Below are 16784 nucleotides of genomic sequence, written 5' to 3' on the forward strand. Positions count from 1 at the left end.
TGTGGCAGGGGGGTTGGAACTAGATTATTTTTACAGTCCCTTCCAACTCAAATTCTATGAAAGTCCACAACAACGAGGTGTTAATTCAGTGTTGAGACTGCTTGACGAACAGAGACTGCCCCCCCCAAGGTCACTCCACTTCTGATTGATTCAATGAATTGTGAACCGGGCTGATACACTTTTAAGCCCAAAATACACAGTTTTACAAGAATGGGATGATTAAGTCTTGCAAGCATCATGATCAAATCAAACTTGAGAACACTATTGTGACAGTCACTCCAAAACACCAGCTTCAGAGAGCTGGCTGTTGTACCTGGCTGCTGGCAACAGCTATCAAATGCCTCTGCCCCATTACAAACTACCTAAATCAGGTCTAAGGTGATCAGAAACAAGGTTGCCCACTCCCATCATCAGTTCTTACTTGTACTAGCTTTCAATAAAATCAAAGTGTTGAGCTCGTCAGGAATTTTTCCAGCTTGATTAAAAGAAAACCAAACCGAAACCCCAGTTCATCTGAAATATGGCCACAGATTATTTTTTTTTTAGGGGAGATGGGTATTCTAACTTCTGCGAGAAGAGACTGTCTTAGAGATTCCTCATTTTAATATGCAGAAGATACATTACTACTATGAGACTCCTGGATCAGTGGAGCTTCCCTACAATTCCCATGTTACTGAGGACCAAACACAAGGAGAGGCTCCTCTCACTTCAGGGTCAGTTTTACTGCTTCCCTCAAGAAATGCCCTAGCTTCTTGCTACAGGGAATGAAGAGAGACCTATCCAAAAAGTAATTCCCCTTTGAAGTCCTGATTTTGGATGGAATGTATTGGTATGTGACCACACAGGAAAAATATGTGGCTAGATTATGAGGAAATGAATCTCACAACAGGTCAAGTTGCTTCCAATGAACATTTAAGACTACATCCCTGAAAATAACTACCTATTCTATTAATAATAATTTAGAGACAGGCATAACCAGTTTGCATTTCTCGTGAAGTATAAACATCTGCATGATGAATCAACATACCTATCTCCATTCTCTGGATACTCTGATGGAGAAGCCAGGTCTTCATTTTCACGATTGACAGGGGAGAACAGATCACTACTGCTGAGATTCTTCAAAACCAACTTTTTGATGCTCTTCCTAAAAAAAGAAAAAATAAAACCAACAACGAAGAGAAATTTGAATATATCCACTGCATAAATATATATTCCATGCTTAATTCACATGCTCCAGTGACCAGACACCAGCTGTGTAAGCCGTGTTCCCACACTCACGACATATGAAGTCTTCTGTAAGAGCACTGCAGTAGCTGAGATACTCATAAACCAAAGCCTCCGATAGAATTCCAAAAAAAGTTGTAGTAAGTGTAAAAAGCACAGGTCACTGAAAGCTTCAAAACCCAGGTTCAGTAAACCACAGTATTATCCGTTTTGCGAAACAGCTTCTCCAGCAGAAGCACAGAATCCTGCAACAAAAGTCTGGCCCACAGATGCAGTTTCTTCTTTACTACAGTGTCACGTTAAAACCAAATCCATGGCCAGGCTAGGGTTCACTGCCTGCAATCTGAAGATCACTGAATATCTATGCCAATTACACCCAAAAAAGGCCAAGTATTCCCATGTTCTGATCATTTGATGTTTTTCAATAAAACACTTGAGTAAATCCATGCTCTGCCCCCTCTCCCTGGAAAGTGAACAGATTGTTCAGGCTAAATTACAGACAAAAAGTTTACAAAAGTTACAAGATATTTTCTAAAAGCCTGTGCTTACAGAAACTTTAAATGACGGACACCTTTCTCCAAAGCTTTTTGTTGATCATTTTGAACTAAACTCAAGCTTTCTAAACCCCTTTTCAATTTTATTGCCACAGATGCTCTTGAACACTGAAATCAAAAGCTTCAGTAGGGTAAATTGACATCATCGTTATTTATTACTCACAGAAACATCTGGGTAACTGAAACAGAACCAGTGCTAGGCTATGAAAATGCCAGAAATCTGCCTTCATTCTGGCTGCATTAGCAAACCTAACAACACTTCTATTTCAGAAGCAGGAAGCATTACACCATACAAGCTTTCCTTGTAATAGTTCCTAATTGACTTTATAGGAGCTTTGCTCCAATCATGGGATGACCTCATTTTACAGCTTATTTAGCCTAACAGTTTAAGCTGAGCATTTTTATCTCCTCTACTGAAAACAGTTCTGTTCAAGTTTTACATAAAATTTGTTATTGCTACTCATATTTGAATCAGGCCACAAAACACTCATTGAATTTAAGACACTATACAAGAGATTACTTAATCTGATCAGAAGATTCTTCCACCACCTCCTCCCTCCAACATATACAAAAGAAAAACTAACTTTGGCATGAAAGCACCATTGGATAGGGATGGCTCATCATCATCAAGACCATCAAAGAGATGGGATTTAGCAGAGCCGGCTGACTGCAGAGCTTTCGGTCGTACTCTGGTTGCTGGACGTGGAGTCAGTTTGTAGTGGGTGGGTGTTGTCAAGGCCTTCTGAGCTGCTGGGTTAGTGGGTTTCAGCCTCTGTAACAAAGAGATGCAGAACTGGAGTTTTCATACCATGTACCATTAGGGTTCACAAACAGCGAGAGGGCCTGCTTTAAGGTTATTAAGTCAAGGACCTTTTAAATGCAAATACGTGAAGGAGGAAGCCATAAACAAAACCAGACAAAGCTAGCTGACAACAGCTAAGGGAAGCAACACCAGAGACCAGAAGTTTCCAGTCAGTCAGGAGTGGCCGTTCAGAACCTACAAGCATATCTTTGCAGAAGGCCAATGCGGACCTCCTGTCCAGACTGAGTGAATGTGGGGACAGACCAGGGGTGTGGGCTCCCCAGGGCTCTGCTGCCACCAGCTAGAGCGAGAGGAAACCTCAGCATCTGGAACAGATGTGGGTGTCTGCTCAAGCCCCTGGGATGGGACCAGTGCATGTCCCAGGCATAGCTACTGGAGGGACAACTACTGTGAGTGAAAGATTGTGCAACATCCACTGAGAAAGACCACAACACTGTCTGGCCCATGTGCCTGGGCCACCCAGCTGGTGGCAGAAAGGGGTAGACAGAGCACCCACATCGTCCCTGAACCTCCTGTGCGTGGAGGTGCATGTGTGTAGTTCACTAGCAAGCGTCAAGATGGACTGGCCTGCAAGTAGGAGACCCTGGGTCCTGGCAGGGATACCACAAGCAGAGGACTCATGCCGGTATAGAGGGATTTGTGCGTACAGGGTGCCTACAACACAAGTGTGAGTGCACACGCTTTTTGCAGCAAGCATCAAGCTGGACCAGCCTGCTCTGTGGAACTAGGAAGAGGGCTCAAGATCTGGGCAGGGCTATCAGATGGACAGAGAGGCCACGCTAACAATCAAGGGATTCATGTACATGCAGGTGAGCCTAGAGAACATGGCCATGTGTGCTTTTACCAGGGAGCTTCATTAGCCAAAGGGGAGGAAGAGGATGTGGGTGTATATGCTTATATTTTATGGTATTCCTAGCAGTTACACATGGGGGACTTAAGGTAGTGCCTTGCCCGTGGCTGCGCTGCCAGCTGTGCCAGTGCACTCTGTGCATCTGGGATACATGGCCCAGCTCCACAACTGACTATGCTGGCAAATGGGAAAGCAATAGCCACATCCATCAGCCTGAGAAGGAGACCCCTGGGTCTCTAGGCAGACCATGCCTGGCTCCAGTGTCTGGGCAGGAAAAATCTCTAACCCAGGAATTTGCCCAGGGGCAGCAGCCACTTAGATCCTCCCTTAAATTTTACGTCTGAAGACTATTCATTTTGTTGCCTAATAAAACAAGCCAACAGGGTATGGTTTATCAGAGACTGACAAAGTGTCATAAGTAAAGCTCAAGCTTAGCACTAAAAATATTGTAACCAGAGGCATTTACCCATTTTTACTCTCAATTAGCAGCACTGAGCATAACAAGAACTACTCCATAGTGAAGGCTCCGATGCACTCAAAGGCAATAAATGCAAAGCCACAGCACAAGCAGTTTGCATCCTGGAGAGCATAAAAAGCCACTGCACCAGTATGAGTATACAGATGGCAACTTATTTTGCTGCTCATTGTGTACTTAAGTGAAGAAAGTGAGCGCAAGATACAAAGTTATTTCAAATCTCACGCAAAAAATGAGTTTATGTTTATGTGCACTTACCTCTTCTTTCTTCTTTGGGTCTGACATAGGGTTTCTGAAGAGCGGAGAATCTCCAAAGGGTGAATACGTCAAGCTATTGAGATGCTGCTGAAGGACTGCCTGCTGGGCAGCTGATGCATTTGGGTCTGTCAGTGCTGTAAGAAGAGTATCATTTTTTAGTTTTAACAGCTTTACTAATAGAACCAAGGTAGGTGGAAAAGATATCCTTCCAATCAGAGGATCTCCTCATATGAACTCAAACTTCTATACGAACTTCAGCATTTCTTTCCCTTGATCTTCAGTCACCATTGCAGCGGCAGTTTAAAGGAAGAAATCAGACTGTATTCCTCCATTAGAATTTGCAACCACATTCCATAAGCTTTTACTGGTGAAAAGCCGGGGGCATGGAGAGCTACACATCAGTAGAATGAGCCTGGCCTGCCAAAGCCTTTAACTAATACATTTGATTTCTGAAACATTTTCCTAGAGCGAGGGAAGTATTTCATGCAAAATTTTTACATTCCTGCTACAGCAATCAAACTTACAGGTCTAGAGTACTCTCTACAACAACGGCCTCTTAATTTTTTCTTTCCCCATCTTCTAGCATCTAATCTTAATTCCCATAAAACGCTCTAAGTGTTCACACTACAAAGCATTTGAGCAAATCTAAAGAAGCTTATTTCTAATCCCAAGAAAACCAGATTGCATGCATGCATTCCTGATGAACAACAAAACCACTCCCAGAGAAACAACAGACAAAGTCTGCAAGTCAGCCAAGACGACAGTTTGAGACAACTGGTTCTTTATCAGATCAAAATCTGGTTTCACCGAGCCAATGATAGCCAGTGAGACCCTTCCCTAAACTGCCCCACTGCAGCTGTTGCCTACAGAAAGGAAAACTTGGATCCTCTATAGTGTTACACCAAGGGAGGCTCAAGCATAAGAAACACAGAAAGACTGCAACACACTGATGAGAGAATTTCATCATGCAAGAAGGTACTCTCTTCAAACACATTTTGGCTGTTATCACTAGTATATGTGGTTACTTTGATGGGTGTTCACAGGATCATGGAACAGTGAAGCGGGACACACCTCTGAAGGTCAACTTGTTCCAAGCCCCCTGCTGAAACAGGGTCATCCGTGCCAGGGCTTGGGCACCCTCACAGAGAAAAGTGTTTCCTGATGTTCAGAGGGACCCTCCTGTGTTCCAGCATGTGCCCATGGCTTCTGGTCCTGCACAGGGTTCAACTGGGGAGAGCCTGACTCCACCCTCTTGGCACCTGCCTGCAGGTCTTGTTATGTGTGGATGAGATCCTTCCAAATTGTCTCTTCTCCAGGCTGAAGAGCCCCAGGTCTTTCAGCCATTCCTCACAGCAGAGATGCTCTAGCCTCTCCATGGCCTTTCATTGGACTCTCTCCAGTATGTGTGAGAGTTACATACTGGCAAGCCCAGCATTGGACCCAGCACTCTTGATGGAGCCTCACCAGTGCTGAGCAGAGCTGAGAAAACACCTCCCTCCTCATAGTGCAGCACAGGGCACTGCTGGCCACCCTTACCACAGGGGCACATTGTTGGCTTATGGCCAACTGTGCTCAGCAGGACCCCCCCCCCCCTCTGCCAAGCTGCTCTCCAGCTAGGCAGCCTCAGCCTGTGCTGGTGCCTGGGCTTGTTCCTCCCCAGGAGAAGGACTTTGCATTTCTCATTGAATTTCACAAGGCTCCTGTCAGCCCACTTCTCCATCCTGCCAAGGTCCATCTGGATGGCAGCACAACCCTTGGGCAAATCAGCCACCCCTACTCTTCCTTTTGTCACTTACAGAAGCCCTCCTTGTTGCCTTTAACATCCCTGGCCAAATTAAGTTCCAGCTGGGCTGTGGCTTTCCTAAACCCATCCCCGCATGCTCAGACCATGTCTCTGTATTCTTCCCAGACTCCCTGCCCCCGCTTCCACCTCCTGTATGTTTCCTTTTTGTGTTTGAGCTTTACTAGGAGCTCCTCATTCATCCATGCAGGCCGTCTAACATTCTCCCTGCGTTCCCGCTCACTGGGATGGAACTCCCCTGAGCTTAGAGGAGGTGACCCCCGAACACCAAGCAGCCTTCTTGGGCCCGTCTTCCCACACAGTGTCATGTGCTTCCCCTGCCTCAAGTTTAAAATAAATTTTCCTGAAATCACAGCCTCAGGGGGCTACAGCATGTTATGTACACCATTCATTTTAAGTGCTCAGATCTGACACTGCTGGAAGTAGTAGGTATTTTAACTTACAAAACGGTAGCACAAGTGCCTGATCTAAAGACCACTTATTTCACCAGTGGCACAGCATAATCTCTAATTAAGTCCCTCCAGCTCTCCAATCTGGAATTACTGAAGAAGGTAACACTACATTTCCCTTACTTAATTTTTTTGTAAGCACCTACTGTTGCTACCCCAAATTCAACGATGGGAATTACATCAGCAATCTTGCAAAGTTCTAAAATAGCTACAGTTATTAGTAACATTATGAAACTTTGAATTACTGCAACTACATATCAGCACACAAAAAACTTCATTAACATGGTCTCCACTGCTACCAACAACAGAAGTGGCCTCAGATTCTCAAAACTTTTTTTTTCCCCTTGCAAGCATTTGGGTGGGATGTTTAGGCACACCTGAAACAAGGGAGGAAGCAGCAATTAAACTCAGGCCAACGTACACGTACCTACAGCAGGCTGAGGGGCTCCAAAGCCCAGAGTAGCTGTTGATGTATTGAATCCTGGTGCTCCAAATGCTCCTGTTGCTAGCGATCCACCAAGTTTAGGCTGGGTGTTTCCAAATAAAGATGTCTGTCCTGTCCCAAGAGCTGTGGCATGAGATGACTCATCTACTACATGACTGTGGCAAACTTACAAGCCAATTTAGCCCACAACAAAGAACCAAAAAAACATTCAACATGTCCATGAATGCTACAGACATTCAAGACTCATGCAACCAAACCAAAGGCTTGAAATACAGAGGATGCCACCAGTTTTATGAACCATTAAGCATCACTGTAAGCAATACTACCTATAATTGCTAAAAAGTTACTTAGTACTGTGTTAGCAAGCTCTGCTTGGTTCTGATTTGAGTCCAATTCATGACTTCAAGCTAGAACACATACATTTGAATTGGCAAGTAATACCAAGGCTATATTATCACTGAAGTTCGATGACCATGCTTAGGCTGACATGAAATAAGCTGCTAAAACTGTTTACCTGTTCCAAATCCTGTTCCAAGTCCAGTTCCCAGAGACCCAGTTGCAGACTTATTTCCAAACAAACTATTTCCACCTGTGTTGGCACAAAAACCTTCAAGAACAGAACCAGTAGCTCGTTAACCTAACATTATCAGAGCTGAAATTTAAAAAACATGTATTGAAGTAAATGAGCATCACTGGCTCAGAGAGAGCCCTGCCAAAGCCAAGATCAAATTTCACAGTTTACAACAACCCAAGTTAGGCTGACAAGCATCAAGAAGGGACTTCAACAGCAAACAGACATATTTAAGTTATGAACACAATACTATAAACATCAGTACAGAAGAAACACTCTTTTGCCTTCATAAGCTTTTCAGTTTGTACCAGACTTCAAGGTTTTACTGAAAGCCAGAATGGACATGATGCTGCTGCATCTGGCAACAGAGAAAGACTTATTAAATTTCCTCAACTGCTTGGATATACCACACACACATTTCTCTTCTCACCAACAAAGCAGGTAACAACTCAGAACAAGCACACAGTTCAAAGATAAATCTCTAATTATAAATAAGTACAATCCAGATCTAACAGGCAGGATTAGTTCTTAAACTGAAGACTGTGAAACCATCCTACGGCTGGTCAGTATGCAAAACCAGAATTACACTAAAAAACTGCAGTCATTGACCAACAGCAGATACACCTTAGAACCAAACTCCGTTTTTCCTATAAACTGTACCACTGCAAGTAAAGCAGGCAAATTAAAACCACATACTACAATCAGTATTGTTCACCACCAAAGTGCCAACACACTAGTGTTCTACTGTTCTCCAAGGTCTTTCTAGCTACAAGGGAATGGGTAGCAACTTTCAAAAGTACTGTATTAACGGTTTGCCCAAGGTTGGTCACCAGAGAGAAACTGTGCTTGCTAAGGCGCTGCCCCTGGCAGGCTGGGAGTTGACACTTTCTTCTGTCTATGCTGGCAGGATAGCAGGGCAGGCTCACTGCCCTGTGCAGACTTTATTGCCAATACAATAAAAAAAATAATCTCAATGAACCAGACAAAAAAAGATGTCAGGGTCTAAATCCACTCCCACTCACTTTTACGAATAGTTTTTTTGTTCAGAAAAAAGAAGGGGGGAGAGAAAAAAAGAAAAGAGGAGAGAGGGGGGAGAAAAAAAGAATGAAAATAGAGACTAAACCCATTTCAACAGAAGTTCTGTGAAGGAAGATTGCCATTTACTTGAACTATCACTGCACATTTCTTCTGCTCAATCACACACTCATTCAACACTGGTTCTCTAACATTAGCGTTAGACACCAACATTAACACAAGACCCAGTTCTTTGGGACTTTGATCCTTTGCACCATGAAAGATAGCAATAACCATCAGCTAGACAGGAACTGACTGTTTCATTTTACCTTCACTTCAGTGCAGTATCTCCTACCATCAGGCTACAGATATCACTGGTTTTACTGCATTCCCTTCAGCACTACTTTGCAACCACAGCATATTTGCAGCCTCGTAACAAACCTCTATGTCTTCTGAATTTTTTTATTTCAGTAGTTTTCAACTACAGGTTCCACCTTCTCTTAAGCGCTCGCCTAATACTGGTACTGAATTTTCTACCTCCCAAGCCAGGGAGTACCATCAAGAGGAAAGGTATAAAACAGCATCCAAGACCTTTCCCTGCAGCAACATGCATCAGAAGCATGGCTTACCTGAGAACTTTAACATTCATAATCATTTAGCATGTGCTATTCAGCAGCCAGGTGTGTGGTATATGCAGTATAGTTTTAAGTGATTGAAATCTCACTTTTTTTATATGTACCAAAATTAGAAACATTTGTATTGGTTCCTAAAGTCAGGGTTGGTTTGTTACCAAAGAGCCCGCTGCCAGTGGTTGTACCAAACGAGGGAGTACTGGTCGTGGTGGTTCCAAATCCAGCAGGCTTGTTACCAAACAGGGTCTGAAAGGAAGAAAACATGAACTTGGAAACCCAGACAGACATTAAAAGAACAGCATTAGTGTTTCAATGTAGGCAAGAAAGCAAAACTCAAGCAAAGCACAACTTCGACCACAACCTAGATTCCCAACAGTGCTGCGTTATTTGCAAGCCACACACGCTAGTATATGCAAGGACCTTCTGGAAACAAGTATTACAGTTGGACTCTATGATCTTAAGGGTCTTTTGCAACCTAAACAATTCTGTAATTTTCACTCCATTACAACCAAAATGACTGAGTATCAAGAATCAAGTCCACTTTCCAGTTAAGTCACCAATCATCACAACTTCAAACATCTGTATTTTCAACACTATGCTGGGGCATCCCCAGGAATACATAGGTAGAGAGATGCTTGGTCTCTCTTGCTGTCTTATCAACCAAGACATTACTTCTTAGAAAATGAATCTCTGAAACACTAGCTCCATGTCATGTTTTTAATCCCAGCTGGTAATTAAGTGCCACAGTGACTCACTCCCCACTCCCCAGGGCGGGGCAGGGGAGGTGGGTTGTGGGAAGGAGAATCAGAAAATAACGTAGAACTTGAGGGTTCAGAAAACAACAATATAATAATTAAAATAAAAACAAAAGAACAATAGTAAGGTAACAGTTATAGTAAAAAGGAGGGAGAAGGGGAGAGGACGAAAATCCAAAAGGAAGGGAGAGAAGAAAACCAGTGACAGGACAAAAGAAAACTAGTGAGGCACAATACAACTGCTCACCACCTGCTGACCAATGCACAGCCAGTCCCCAAGAAAAGATTACAGCCCTGGCCAACTTCCCCCCTCCCCCCCATCCCCGGTTTATATACTGAGCATGATATCCTGTGGTATGGAATATTTCTTTGGCTAGTTCAGGTCAGCTGATGTGGCTGTGTCCCTTCCCAGTTTCCTGCACCTCTCCAGCCCTCCCCTATCAGCAAGGCCTGAGAAACCAAAAAGTCCTCACCCACACTGATCCCACACTAAACCCAAAACACAGCACTAGCCACCAAGAAGAAAATTAACTATCCCAGCCAAAACTAGGACATTCCGTTACGCATGCCTATACTGTATCCTTCAGTTTACATAAAACCACACTAATTTTGCATCTTAACTCTTAAGATGACACTACTTTCATGGAGGTCAACACCCAGAAACAGGGCTCCAAGCCATTTGCTTTTCATATTTTTTTCCTTCCCCAGGTTATTCTGTTAAGGTACAGACATACCGAACTGCCAACACCAAATCCTGTGTTAGTTTGTCCAAAAAGACCAGTTCCGGTTCCAAATCCAGTACCAGCATTTGTATTGGCAGGTGTTCCAAAAATGCCTCCAGGCTGTGAGGGCTGAGTTACACTAAAGAGACCCTAAAAAACAGGAACCAGGTTAAGATAACGCTGCAATGCTTTTCAAAGTCTAGCACTGACAGTAACAGAACCAACGCAAAAATCAGTTGTTAAAATGATGCTACATTACCCCTTTTTCTGGGGGCAGAAGATGGGTGAAAAGCATTTCAGAAGCTTTAGTCATTCTCCAACAAGTCATAAAAAGAAAATTTAAAAAAAAAATCAAAGAATTTATGCTCCACGCTGAAAAGGATATTGGAATTTCCTCATCACTTTGTGTGAAGGAGATGGAAAAGAAACATTTTGCAGAGTTTTCTGGGAGAAGTCACAACATACTCAGAAAGAATACAGCATATTTGGAGCCAAAGGCCCGAGCTTTACAGCAAGTGGCAGCTATGTAGCATCCTTCTATCAAAAGGGCCCATGAATACTGCTCATTATTCACCAGAAAGTACAGAATTTGTTCCCACAAAATGTTAACAATGGGATCATATTATCTGTGTGAACACCATTGGAAATACTTGAATTGGTAAGAGAGCAGACCACTTGAAGGGAATGGGTGAAGTTATTCGTTAAAAGCTATACTGTGTCCAGTTATCATGAATGAAAAATGCTGATTGGCAAGAAGTGGCTAGCTCAGACAGCAGAGTTCAGAGCTTTGCATCCTAGTTTTATGAAGCTGTACTACAATGAGTAAGATCTAAATCACAGTATCACAGCCTCCTGTGTCTAGCTGAAGTACCTATAGCACAATTTTTAAGGGTTCAAACAATTTGTCTTACCATTGTGTTTGTGTTTGGCTGCCCTAGGGTGCTGGTATTGCCAAAAGAAAAGCCAGTGTTCTGCGTTGTTGTGGCTTGACCAAATGGTTTGTTAAATAGACTCGTAGTTTGAGATTGCTGACCAAAAAGACCTGTTGTTCCTGTTCCAAAGCCAGTCGTACCTACAACAAACACACACACTGGTTAAAAAACCCTCAAGTACTTATCCAATCCCATTTACATTTCCACACTCAGCATGTTAAAACAGGAAAAAGACCCGCTTCAATTCAATGGAACAGCAAGACACCCAGCATCATCAATACAGCACAGCACCTCCATTCATGTGGAAGTAGTTCATGTTAGGTATTTCATCAGGTTCTCCTTCTCCTAAAGTCAATGTGAGCATAAGACCCAAGAATTACCAGCAAGTTTACCTCACAGATGGATCTGACCAAGAAGATACCAGCTTTGGTATGGTCAGTTTGTTCTCCACTGTACAAAGAAAACTGCACCATGAGGACCTGAAAGAGCTCCCTAGCCAAGAGGCAGGCAGTGCCCTCCACACCAGTTCTGTTCTATAACCCACACAACTACTACAGAAACTTCTACCCAAACTTCAGTCACCATCACCGTCTTTCTCCCCAAAGGAAAAGGGCTATTTACATGTAGTAAAAACGGCATACACATCGAGAAAAGCTTTTGCTCCTTCACTCAACTGCCATTGCTATCTCTGCAGAACTAGGTGCTTTCTTCAGAGTCGTCTGCATGAGAAACACATGAAGCCTGGCAAGGCTGCCAGGTTGGGCAGTCCGTGGATTTTAACAAACTGTACCTTCACGGGGTGCAGAGAAATACGGCCACCTGTACATTGATCTTTCTCCAGGACAGCAGCTTAGCTAAACCCAGGCATGCCCAGAGACCGAGTCCAGCAGTGTCTGTCATTAAGGACACACACAATTCTAACCCAACACAGTACAGCTTTTCTTACAGCAGATAACCACTTCCATTTCTACAGACCACAGGATTTTGATCTGCTGTTTACAGTCTGATTCCACAAATACAGATATCTACTTGCATTTAGATTTGCAGCAGAAACTAATAAAAATAGAATTTGTGTTTGAACTTTTCTGCATGTTTTTTTAATGCTAAATTCAAAAAGGTCCACTACCCTGTTAGCCCAACCGACACGCAACTAGCAGACAGGCAAGCACTTATGGGAGTTAGTTACTTCATACCTGGCTTTTAGTTTTTGACCAAGAATGCCAAAACAGACAGCATGCAACCAGGAAGGCACAACATATAAACAAGTTCACATCCTAACCCTGCTCTACAGTGGAAAAAACCTCCTGGAAAATTCTAGTCAGGCTACTATAAATTAACTTGCCCACATAATTAATTTCTAGGGAATTTACTTTTGCTGATTAGCAGCAGTAAAAAAATCTTGACATTACTATTAAGTGATGCCGTCACTCTACTGATCACTAGCAATATCCTGGTTGTTTTATTTGCCCACATAAACAAGCTTTCTTGTAAAGCCAGATGCTCTAATGAATGGTCTTTCAGCAAAACCTGGGGGATGCAGAGGAAGTTTGCAAACCCTGAAGAGTAAATAAAGAGATTTCTATGGCAAAGAACCTAATTATTGAATGGCGATAATACAACCAGTAAAATTGAGCTCACACCAGTGTTTCCCCACCTTTTTTCATTACAGAATTTTCATACCTGAAGAGTAGTTGCATATTTGCATACCAGCAAAGACAGGGGACAGGCAGTACTTACTGGTTCCAAAAGCAGTTTTGTTCTGTCCATACGAAAAGCCTGTATTAGTAGAATTGCCAAAAAGTCCTGTAGCTGTACTGGATGTAGCAGTAGAAGGCCCAAACAAGCCTGCAGCTGCTCCTGCAGGATTCGAGGGCCCTTTCCTGTTTGCCTGGTAGTCTTCTAAACGGAGTTCCTAGTAAAGGAAAATCCAGCTCTCTTTACACACTCTTTTTACACAGTATAAGGTTAAACAAGTGTCATTAACATGCTTACACAGCATTCAAACCCAAAACAAGGTGATGGTATCAAGAAAAGGCTGTTAACACTGCATTTTTAAAAACCCAAAACATGACCTAAACTCAAGATTCACGTCAGGGCTTCAATTTTACTTCCCAGAGTTTAAGATCATTTGAGTACAAGATCTGTTTTAAAAGTATCAAATAAGTCAACTTGAACTGAAAGACTTCAGGTTATACCCTTGGGAACACTGGGTTATATTGAACAACTGTGAGTTTTGTCCAAGATTCTGCAGTTATCTCAGCAGCACAGGGCTGCTCCCAACTGGGTCTCTCACCCTTCTGGCATACAGCAAGATGGAATTTCAGCTCCTCAAAAGCTGCAGCATTAAGCATTTAAAAACAAATGCAATAAATATGGCGATGAAATAAGTATTTTACTTGATGATACTTCTCCTCTGTGAGTGATGCAGATACTGAAGTTTTTACTCATTAATGAGCATAACAGATCCTTATTACAGTTTAAAAAAGCTCTACTAAGCCAATGCTTACAAACAGCCAAACAAGACAAGCATGTTTGAACACTCATTGACTGACCTCAAGAGATTTACTTTCATATTCTTTCATAGCAGTAATACATTGGTGCTTGGTATTGATGTTAGTGCTTACTCCAGATTTTACCATAGTATCTGTACCAGTTGGTGGCTGCAAGACAAGAGGTTAAGATATCAGGTTTAAAATCCAGGTAGACTTTCATTAATACAGTTATTACTGCCTCAGCAGATGCTGTTGAAAGCTAAATTCAGCACACAGGACCTGAAGCAGTGTGTGACTTACCTGTACAGCTGTGGCCTCACCCAGTGATGAGGCACATTCAATGGCGTTTAATAGTGCAATTTACCTTAGTAACACTCAAAACAATGCAGTACAATTCATTTTTCAGCTTCACTTTAAAAGTGGTTTATCTAAAGTTGTGATATAAATCATTTAACTATGCATGGATTCCATTATCTGCCTTTTTTTTAAATTGTGCTATGAAAGTATATTAACAGCACTCAGACTGCCCGAGTTACCACCACAGTTCTGTCTATGCCCTGCAATAAATAAGTCTGTTAAATCAGCTCAGCCTAGAAATAGAGGGCTGAAATACAAACAAGTATATGGCAAAAAGACTGACTCTTTCCAGCAGATTGATCAGTTAACCCATTTCCATGACAGCTTCTTTTCTGAGCCACCCTCTATTTCCAACCGCCATTGAACTCTCAAGACATTATTCAACCCTTTCTTAAAGGGAACTCATCCAGAAAACACAAGGGATCAGTCTTCACATTTCAGCTTACATATCCAAAGCCATGCTGACTTATAAGAGAATGGCATTTGCTTTGACCTATCCCAAGATGTCTTTAATCTTTACTGCTGTTAGCATTTAGTGTTGATCACCTGGACTTCTGTGGCACATCCTAGCTTCCTGAGGAGGCTCTGCTTTAAGAGCTGCTTTACCTCTTTAACACAGCTCTAAGTCTAGGAAGTCTAGATAGTGCACTACTCCACGGCATTTGGTAAGACTGTCAAAATCAGCATCAAAAAAATCTAGCTCTTTGGAGTTAACTAGACATCCTATTTCCACTGCAACAGTTCCACTAAAGGGGACCTTTTCAGGTCACTTCAGAACACTGCATACTTCCATATTAACTACTCATTTTTTTCAGCTCAGTGACCAAGACAGCACTTTATACAAATAACAGCTGTTACCCTACAATTAGGTTAACATAGGCTGTTATCCTACAGTAAACAGGCTGGATTAAGAAAGAAAACCAGGACTTACATTAAATTTAATAGTTGTGCCAGTTGGAGCAGCAGTAAAACTAGTTGGGCCGAACAGAGAGCCAGATGTACTCCCAAAAGGATTGGAAGTTGTGTTAGTGGTTCCAAAGAGACCTCCGCTGCTGGTACTAGTTCCGAAGTCTTAAGAAAAAGAAAAAAAAAGATTGGTACAAAAACAAACCTGATTTTTAAAACTTAAACCCAGATATTTTATTCAAATTACAAAGTTGTCTGGGACCAGAAGAAACAGCTAGAGGATTTTTTTTTTTATTTATTTATTTTTCTTTTACAGCAGAGGTAGCCAGTTAATCCAGTATTCTGCTGCAGAAGACTGTCCTCAACTCATCAGCCCAGGAAATCTTAGAATAACCAGAGCACCCAGTTTCATTTTACTCCCGACAACACTAAGAAAATTACATTTATAAAGGGAACCAGTGAGGTTTCTTTTCTCAGAAGGGTCTGCTAGCAGTTGCTTTTCCCTCAGGGAAAGCAGTAGTGTTTAAGATGCATTTCAAGCATTCTGGTTTCAGAAGCAAAATCAACTATAACAGCTCTACAACAGCAGAATAAGAAGCTAGTATCAAGCAGCGTCAAAAGATATTTAAGAACAGAAAATGCCAGCCAACCACCTTTTTCAACTTATTTTAAAACTCATGGCTAGAATTGCAGCATACAGCGTTATCAGGCTCACCCTTGGCTACCATGGCCTGCAATAATGTCACTATATCCTCCAGAAGAAAGAAAAAAACCCCACCAAATCGCCACATTAACACTTGTACCAGATCCACCAATACATCCAGCACTCTGATCTTCAATCAAAGGAAATAAGCAATGCTCAAGAGAGATGCAGCAGGTTTACTCACTTCCAAACCCAGTAGGCTTATTCTGTGCAAAGGCATTACTCTGGGATGAGAAGAGGCCTCCACCAGTGCTGGTAGTTCCAAACAGGCTATTCGATGTCCCAGTTGATGTTCCAAACCCAAAGCCAGTGCTTGTGGAGGAGGTAGCTGGCTGATTAAATGTAGTCGAACCAAATAATCCCCCTGAAGACAGACATAGACTATTAATAATTTGCAATCACTGACTGCTCGGGGGGTTGCTATTTTGGAATTTTTGTGGGGTTTTGTTGCTGCTTTTGTTTCTGGTTGTGTCGGGTTTTTTTGTTTTTCAAGTTTTTTCTCTCTTCCTCCCCCACCCTTTTCTCAATAACATCCTTCTCTCAGGATCACATTCCACTACAGCCATAAGACAGCAATACCTGGTTTTGTCTGTGTACCCCCAAAGAGGCCTCCAGTATTATTGTTCGACCCAAAGGCTGATGTTCCAAACGCTCCTCCACTTGTAGTGCCAAAGCCAGCATCTGAAAACCAGCATTATAGCTCAGATGAAACTATATTCTAAAGAGGTGTACTAGAAACTAAGTTCTGTCAGTGCTTTTTTAACTTTTGTAAAAAGATTTGTGCATGACCACCTACACATCAGCATCTGAGATAGGTGGAG

General features: G+C 42.4%; 1 protein-coding gene across 7 annotated transcripts in view; it reads right to left on the reverse strand.

The window, feature by feature from the left end:
- NUP98 (nucleoporin 98 and 96 precursor) overlaps window positions 1-16784 on the reverse strand; it is a 42494-nt gene that overhangs the window by 21322 nt on the left and 4388 nt on the right. For 3 of the 7 annotated variants that reach the window (XM_055701703.1, XM_055701704.1, XM_055701710.1), the window contains exons 3-15: window positions 16543-16644; window positions 16148-16327; window positions 15286-15425; window positions 14058-14165; window positions 13243-13417; window positions 11485-11645; window positions 10586-10723; window positions 9255-9342; window positions 7394-7486; window positions 6862-7002; window positions 4185-4318; window positions 2363-2550; window positions 1028-1144 (exon numbers count right to left, since the gene is read on the reverse strand). In XM_055701703.1, the coding sequence (XP_055557678.1) occupies window positions 1028-1144; window positions 2363-2550; window positions 4185-4318; window positions 6862-7002; window positions 7394-7486; window positions 9255-9342; window positions 10586-10723; window positions 11485-11645; window positions 13243-13417; window positions 14058-14165; window positions 15286-15425; window positions 16148-16327; window positions 16543-16644 (1765 nt within the window). The remainder of the gene's footprint in view (window positions 1-1027; window positions 1145-2362; window positions 2551-4184; window positions 4319-6861; window positions 7003-7393; window positions 7487-9254; window positions 9343-10585; window positions 10724-11484; window positions 11646-13242; window positions 13418-14057; window positions 14166-15285; window positions 15426-16147; window positions 16328-16542; window positions 16645-16784) is intronic. The other 4 variants (XM_055701707.1, XM_055701706.1, XM_055701705.1 and 1 more) reach the window with 4 other exon arrangements.

This window comes from Falco cherrug, chromosome 2, assembly GCF_023634085.1.
Source record: "Falco cherrug isolate bFalChe1 chromosome 2, bFalChe1.pri, whole genome shotgun sequence".
In the NCBI taxonomy this organism is placed as follows: Eukaryota; Metazoa; Chordata; class Aves; order Falconiformes; family Falconidae; genus Falco; species Falco cherrug.